The following is an 8,662-nucleotide window of genomic DNA, read 5'->3' on the forward strand; positions in this document are numbered from 1 at the left end:
TATACAAACTTGGAAAATTTCCAGATGAATTTCCTGATGATGAAAGGTGTTCGAAGTACATTTTCTAAAATATTTTACAAACATGTGGTGTTTCTATTTTGTGTGAAAGCTTCAGCTTCTACCAAAGAAAAAGTATTGCCTAACTTGTACATAAAATAAATATATTGCAAAAAAGAACTAATTTGAGCTGTTGAATAGTTGTCTATTAATTGATATTTACTCAAATCTGCTTATAACTATATGAACAACAGTTAACCCCTCTTCATCATATGAATTTACCTGTTAATGCAGCAGAGTGATCTGCCCCTGCTGACAATTGTTTATATTTATGTGTAGATATTCCTGTTATTTCTCTAGGTTCATTACTACTAGAACAATCTTCTATACCAAGCTGGCCTTCTGAATTAGCACCAAAGGAATATAGTTTACCCGATTCTGAAAAAAGACAAAATTCAAATTTGACTGATTATAAATCCTGGCAATTATATAATATGATCAATGAATTGTTTGATATATTCATCTGAGGATTTGATAAAAAAAATCAAAGCGCTGTAAGCACTGTAGGCAGTTAATTAAAAACCAAGGCAAACATAATTATGAAAACTGTGGCAAAGCTGCTTCAACTTTTTTTAAGATTTAAAAGAACAAGCATTAAACATTCATATATAATTGTACATTTATTTCATTTAATGAATTAATCATTAAGACAAATAATTCATATTTTATCAAGGTTTCCAATAGCAACGCACATGACCACGAATGGTCATGAGTCTTTCATGAGTCAGCAGTGGTACAAATTTGCAATGATTGCAGTTCTTCTAGTTGATCGTAATTGTTCCTATTAGTTGACTGTTAGTAGTTCAAGATGACTTTAGTACGAGCTTGTAAAAGTATAAATGGACTTGCTTCCCTGGAAAGAAAACTGAGTTTGTGTTGTACAGTACAAAAGTTATGAGACACAAATCAGACAAATGTTTACTACTACAGGGATCAAGGGCGAGGTCTGACTGACCTGTCCATAGTAAATGTAAATGACTCCCACCTTCACCCCAAGTCCATGATGTCAAAGTTTGGAATAAAATGAGGGTGTTAGGGTCTAGCAAAGTGATATGCATATGTGTCGCATATGACATTGACCTTGTATGTCATTCAATCTTTTTTGAAATGACAAACAGGAATGAATATGGTTTAGGCGTTTGTATCTCAATCTTTTACAAGTTCTCAAAACACACACAAGAGGGTGTGGGGTGACCCTATGGACTACCCCTATTTTTCATTTGATTTTTTATATTGTCCCATATATGAATATATATGGTTTATGGGTGGGGATCTCGGCCGTTATCAAGTTTTCAAACAGGAGGGGGTTGGGGACCCCAGTCACTTCCCCTGTATTTCATTCGATTTGTTATACTGTCCAATACATGAATATATATGGTTGAGGGGTGGGGATCTCATCTGTTTCTAAGTTATCAAATCAGACAGGAGTGGGTAGGGTGACCCTAAGGACTCTCCCTATATTTCATTGGATTAGTTCTCATACATAAATATATATATGGTTTAATTTTAAGGTGGGGATCCCAACTTTCTCAAAGTTCTTCAACATGAGGGGTAGGGTGACAACAGGGACTTCCCCTATATTTCATTTGATTTGTTATCAAGTCTTATACATGAGTATATATGGTTAAGGGGTGATGATCTCGAATGTTTCCAAGTTCTCAAACAGGAGGGTGTACAGTGGCCATAGGGACCCCCCTTATAATTCATTTGATTTGTAATATTGTCCCATACATGAATATATATATATTGTTTAAGATTGTGGATCTCGACCATTATAAATTCTCAAACAGATAGGGGTAGAGTGACCCCACGAACTCCACCTATATTTCATGATTTGTTATATTGTCTGTACTTAAATATATATGGTTTAGGGGTGGGGATCTTGACCGTTACCAAGTTTTGGTCATTTTTGACTCTTGTGGATAGTTGTCTCATTGGCAATCATACAACATCTTTTTTTTATATAAGAAACTTCCAGCTATTTTAACTGACCTATCAAAATTGAGAAGAAAAAAAATATACTGTTACCAGGAAAATATATATTGTTAGATAAACTGTTCCCAGCTGTCACAATGTATTCCATGGATTTTCACATTAAAATTGGTGTACAAATTATTTTCTGCTTTTTCTTTCTTTTACATGTGTCTTTCAGTTTTCAATTCTAGTGTTTATATTTATTTACCATGCATAGATGTATTTTGTCACCTGTCTGGATTTTTTTAGAAGCAAAATCCGGGATTACCCTTATCCGCTTCCGGAATCAGATCCTATATTGTAATCTCGCGGCAGCCATATTGGTTTCAATGTTGTTTTTGACAGATAGTGAGATACGATTTTACTCGGATTTACACATTATTTATCGGCGATTGTATGTATAAAGCTAGCGGTTGAACAAATTGAACATCGCTGTCATGAATAGTAATGATGAAAATAAGTTTGAGATCGTTTATTAGGAAACTTTGGTAAAGATGTTTGCAAAGTTATTTTTTTATATTCTTTCAAGGTCTGTCGGGCATAACGTGCATATCTAGTAACCAAGTAGAAAATCCGACTGCAAAAGTGGAAGGTCGCAGACCTCAGACCACCTTTAATTTGAACCCCTGCGTCCAAATTGAAAAGATACGAAAACTTCGTCTTCTTTTAAATTTAAAATTGCCGCCAACAGCGTGATCATTTGAACTTCTATACGTAGTTGACTACGTATTGATGACCAACAATATTCCTACGACTTTTGCAATTTGGGAAAATTTAACTACTTGTCTTTATAAATTTTCGGCGATTAGATATTTCATACATTTGTTCTTTGACATCTTAGCCAAAAGCTCAGGGGATAATAAACTACATAAGGATTCCTAATGTGCTCTACTTCCTATGTGCAACTTCAAAACTGTTGGGAAAATCGACGATCATTTAAGGTTTTTCTGGTCATATTTTTTGTAATCCAGAATGAAAAGTATAAAAATACTGTCCAATAAGTTACAAATAATATAGTAGCCAGCTAGATGATAACAATGGCACGTATTTCAGCATTTATTGGGTAGCACACAAATCCAGGGTGCTCGCATAAGGCAGCTTAACTGCCTAAAAACGTGTTATAAGTAAAACGTTGTCTTTCTCTGTATGTTGTGTTGGTCAATACTGAATCAATAGGTGTCTGAAATGCTGACATTTGTTCCATAAATAAATCATTGATGCTATAAACTACTATCATTGTTCTATTTTCAGTTTTATTTTTATTTTTTATGTTTTTTATAATTTTCTTTAGTGCATCAATGCTGTTCATTCCTTTATGCTCTTTACTACTTTTGTCACTGTGATGGAATAAAACAAGAGTTGACAAATAAATTAGTTTCATTAAAATTTGATGGTAAATGTGTCTACATGTAGTAATGATGCAAAAGTCAAGTTCTTCTCCTCAGCAAACTTAATATTTCATTTGAGGTCGACCGACCCAAAGAAATTATGATTTATTATTTTTTTGAGAACATAATTATATAATAATGCAATAAATATCAATAAGAAATCTTGAAATTTCATACCACTCACTAACACTGACTAAGTCCGACATTGATTTGTGCATTCATATTTGTGTAGACATTTTACATTTTGAATTCATTTTTGCCTTCCTTGGACAATATTGCTTAAAATGACAATATTCAAGATTCATTCTTATGATTCCTGGTATAATTGTGTTAAAAAATATGAAAAATTTCCTGACTGTCATAATTACCTGTAGCTACTATTGTATGGACTCGACCACACGCCACTAAATAACTTTTTTCTTGTTTTAATTCTGAAAAACAAATTAAAATGTACAAAATTACAATTAACATGATTAATATACAGCTTTAGAGTGACAAAAGAATATAGTAAACAAACCTTTATAATACACATGTGTAGTTAAAAAAGATGATGTTCTAAGAGGTGCAAGACTCACATTAGAATACAATGTATACCATTGTTCACAAACAAAGTGGCTTACAATGTATTTATTGAATTCATTTTTTTCATAAACATGATTAAATAAAATACACAACATTTTCATTAATATAACATTATGTTTGTAGTCACTCGGCTAAGTCCACTTTGCATTTTTGTCAGATGTATTTCTATTAGCCATCTGATGTCAGAGTTAAGCTTTTTTCAACTGATTTTTAGTTTGTTCATATGTTGTACTCTATCACCACTGTCCTAGGTTTTGGGAGTATTGGCACCCTCAAACAACTTAAATCCGGCCACATTCTGTATGTATCTGTCAGGAGCCTCTTTTTCAGTGGTTGTTTCAAGTTTGTGGTAACATATTTGTTTTTTGTTAATTAAATTGTACATGAGTTAAACTTTAGTTTTCTTGTTTGATCTCTTTCATTTGTCTTTACATTTGTCATTTTAGGGCCATTTCTAGCTGAATACATGCATGTGGTAAGGGCTTTGCTCATTGATGAAGTCCTTACAGTGACCTATACATGTAGCTGTAAATTTCTGTGTCATTTTGGTCTCTTGTGGAGAGTTGTCTTGTTGGTATTCATACCACATCTTTCTTTCTATATTTACTAAATTATGCAAAATAAAGTATATTCAAGCTTAGCAATTTTAAGTTAAAAAGGGTCGTTACTCTAGAAAAGTAAATGACTCACTGTCAAAATTGGAACTCTGTCTAGGTGTTGTTGGTCTTAGCATTGTGTGCATGAGTTTGATAAAATATTGATAAAATAAACTGTGTGGAGACTAAAATTGGAAGGATGAAGAGACAAACTGATGACAGACGGAAGGATGTACAAGGGCAACACTTAATGTCTCAATTGCCTACTAAGGGGACATAACTGTCTGACTGACTTACTTTTAACACAGGTTGGTTTGTATGCAGGCTTTGTATGATCTAAACCTAACTGTCCCCAGTCATTAGCACCAAAGGTAAAAACTCTTCCTGTTTCTGTAAACAATCAAACAATTATCTTAATTTTATAACTGTATCAGAAGTGCTGTAAACAAATGGCAAAAATTATGGCATGGTAAAAGAAGTACATGTCTAAGATCACATTTTTTTACTGGTGAAAGTAGATTCCAACTTAAGTAGTCAGTATTGGTATATTGTAGTTATCTTTTAAAAGTTAGGCTTACTGTAGATGTTTCCTACATGTATCTGGTATAAATAATTCTAAATGAATTATTCTAACATTTCAAGACCACTGATTTTTATTCTCTATTTTCAAATATCAACTTGCAGTGTCAAACAAGTGAAACTGTGAGCTACTGCTCACTGATGATACCCCCACCGCAAGTGGATAATATTAATAGTGCAAAAATATGCAAGTGTTCGGTAAACAGGAAGTTGTCGAGTGATGAATCTGAAAACGCATCACACTGTATAGCTGACTTATATAAATCCTGAAACCAAATTTTAGAAATCCTTGTATTGTAGTTCCTGAGAAAATTGCGACGAAAAATATTCATGGGACGGACTGACAGAGGTAAAACAGTATACCCCCCCTTTTTTAAAGCGGGGATATAATTTTAAAGCGGGGGTATAATTATAAAACAAATTAGTCACAGCATTTGATGTCTCTAAATAAATCTTATGAAGTTAGTTGATTCAACATATTGGTGTACCGGAAAGTTGATTCAAGAAAAACCTTTGAATTTTTATATGGTAATATATATTTTCTCAAAATTTTTCTTAAGATCAATAAGTATACAGTTACTGTATATGTATGGAAACAATTATTATTCTTAATCATATCATGATAATTGACATAGGTGACAGAATGAGTTAACCAATTGTATTATTAAAATTAAACATATCTATTATTGAAACCATTCTACATGTTCTAGTGCTTTTGCTAGTACATTTGTGTATACATTTGTATATATCTTGCATGCTTGTTCATAAATTGTCTTCTTTTATTTCACATGTTATATGAAGAAAAAAAATTGAAATGAAATAATAACCTAAAGGGTTAAAATCCGTTCATTTCTTAAAGGAAAATTTGACTTTCTTAGTTAAGATATTTGTTTAAATGGATAATGGTTAACACTGATTTTCTTGTTGTTTCATTTCAAGAAATGTTAAATTGAGAAGGCCTCCTCTTTCACATTTTTTTAATCATGTTAATGGCCACATAAAAGTTAAAGAGTTCGCTTCATGTATGTATACTAACCATTAACTATAGCTGTATGTTCATCACCACAAGCAACATGCAAAATCTTATCGTTTTTTACCCAAAATTTGCTAGGTAAATTGTCTGCAAACTTGCTTTTTCCAAAGGTAAACACACCCCCTGTTTCTGCAATATAAAACATGGAGAGTCATGAGAGTGTTATATGTAGTTATCAATAAACATTTTTGGTGGTGTACATGTTATAGATATATAGGTACATTATGCAGTTTTATGAATCTTACCCAGCAAGATTCACCACAATTAGTCTGAATGAAACTTTCAATACAATCTTTAAGTACCAATTAACTTCTTTCATTAAAATCCCTTAATTATGTATTTAACGCATTAACATGATAAATGTATAATAGATGCTAACATTGTAATTAAAATAAATCTAATCATATATTCTCATCAATACAATCTTTCAGTACCAACTTTTTTCATAAAATCTCTTAATTAAGAATTTCAAAACACATTAACATGATAAATGTATAAAAGATGCTAACATTGTTTAATCTTATTACCTAATCATATATTCTCATCTAAAAATGTGTAGATTTATATGATACATATCAGTGAAAGTCTCAATTAATCTGTTATATTTGTTAGAGGAATCCAAGATGTTAACATGTATATCATATTTATTTTCACAAATGCCTAACAAAATATGTAATAGGCCTATATGAACCATATGAACCGTAGATACATGTATGAATTAGTTCATGAAAATAAAATCATTCATTCATTCAGTTTAATAAAGACCTTTAAATCTCTGATATTGTAGCTGTAATAGTCATGATAGTACAAAATTGTAATAGATTACAGAGGTGTCAAAAAATGATAGGGACAATTAAAGATTTGACAGCCTTACCAAATAAATGATTTGTTAACTTTAATTTAATGCAATACTTGACATGATTAAAGAGATGGCTTTAATATGAATGAATAAAATCAAATTAATAAATCATATGTTGATGCTTTATTTTTTTTTATTTCTTTCTTACATTGCTCAGCTTGCAGAAATATTAAAGAGCATCACTACAATTATATGTTGGCAACACAATAAAAAGAAACATTGCATTGAAGTAATAGCATATAGAGATTTGGTAATCATTTTACATTTGATTTTTTATACATTATTACAGGATAAAAACAGGTTAAACTATAAACAGTTCTTGGTATAAAAAAAAAAACATGTACATGTATCATACAATCAGGGCTAAACAAAAACAACCCGGTGCGAAACGACCAGTCACATGCGAAATTATCGAGAATTCTTGTGCCAATTCCAAAATATATGATAACCTTCCAAGATGTCATAACTATTTCAGCGAATTTTTTAGTATTGTTGATAATTTTTGAGCTGAAGTGAATGAAAAGGTGAACGACATGCAAGATGAGACATGAACGGATGATTATTTTTGTTAAATACGACGAAACCTTTTATCAATTAAGGGATCATTTTGGTGTATTTTAATATGTTTGTACGAATGCTATTGAGCATTTGTAAAAAATACAATCAATGAAAGATAGAACGCGAATATTTCTACCTGGAACATCGGAATCATCTTCGGCGGCCATGTTTGTATCCTAAACAACATTTCAAATTACCCGTATGTTGTAAACAGTGCGATGAAAACACGTGGTATCTTTTGACAAAATATAATGTGGCCACGCCCACTTCTCTACTTTCGATTTGTTCTTCTACTTAATCCATCTGATTTTTTATGATAATTAATAGATGTATTTTAGTTTACTACAGTTAAATGTGAGATTAATAAGAAGTTGTCCATTGAAAACAAATATAAAGAAACTGACAAAACCATTTTAATCAGTATTATCAGAAGTCAATTACATAATAGGCACTTCTTGTATCATCATAGAGAACAAAATACAGATAAAAATACAAACACCCACTCAGATATGTCACACCCAGAAATGAATCATGAAGTCATTGTCAAATCTTAACCCCGTATGTTATCCTGATAACTTTTGAAGTAACAGAGTATACAGAAAAATAAAAATAGCAACTGTCACTAAACATGATAAAGTACAATTATAATATTTTACAAGTATCGATAATTGATCATAATTAAAAACTTGAGAAATAACCACCGGTATGAAGATTTGAACTCGAGAAATTGAAACGTGAAGTCTACATTTAAACGTAAGTGAAATGTGAATCTTTCAATCATAGAAATATATTCTGAATAAACATACGATGTTATATCGACGAGGGTTTGTTTTCAGGGCACTGTTATGGGTTCTACAACGCGCATGGTAAACCATTAATCATGATTGAGACAAAAAAAGATATCCTGGCACTTCCTGTTGAGCTTTTCTTGTTCAAAATATCCGAAATAAATACAGGGTAGGTCGATTTAATTTTCTGAAAATTTCAATTTACTGAAAATCAATGAGTTTTTTTTTTTTTTTGTAAAATAGGAGAA

General features: G+C 31.5%; 1 protein-coding gene across 2 annotated transcripts in view; it reads right to left on the minus strand.

The window, feature by feature from the left end:
• LOC134688238 (X-linked retinitis pigmentosa GTPase regulator-like) overlaps window positions 1-7,844 on the minus strand; it is a 30,795-nt gene extending 22,951 nt beyond the window's left edge. For both annotated transcript variants that reach the window (XM_063548738.1, XM_063548736.1), the window contains exons 1-5: window positions 7,763-7,844; window positions 6,213-6,338; window positions 4,895-4,987; window positions 3,788-3,850; window positions 280-435 (exon numbers count right to left, since the gene is read on the minus strand). In XM_063548738.1, coding sequence (XP_063404808.1) covers window positions 280-435; window positions 3,788-3,850; window positions 4,895-4,987; window positions 6,213-6,338; window positions 7,763-7,793 — 469 coding nt within the window. In that variant the 5' untranslated portion in view covers window positions 7,794-7,844. The remainder of the gene's footprint in view (window positions 1-279; window positions 436-3,787; window positions 3,851-4,894; window positions 4,988-6,212; window positions 6,339-7,762) is intronic.
• Between the last annotated feature and the right edge of the window lie 818 nt (window positions 7,845-8,662).

Source organism: Mytilus trossulus, chromosome 10 (assembly GCF_036588685.1).
Source record: "Mytilus trossulus isolate FHL-02 chromosome 10, PNRI_Mtr1.1.1.hap1, whole genome shotgun sequence".
Taxonomy (NCBI): Eukaryota; Metazoa; Mollusca; class Bivalvia; order Mytilida; family Mytilidae; genus Mytilus; species Mytilus trossulus.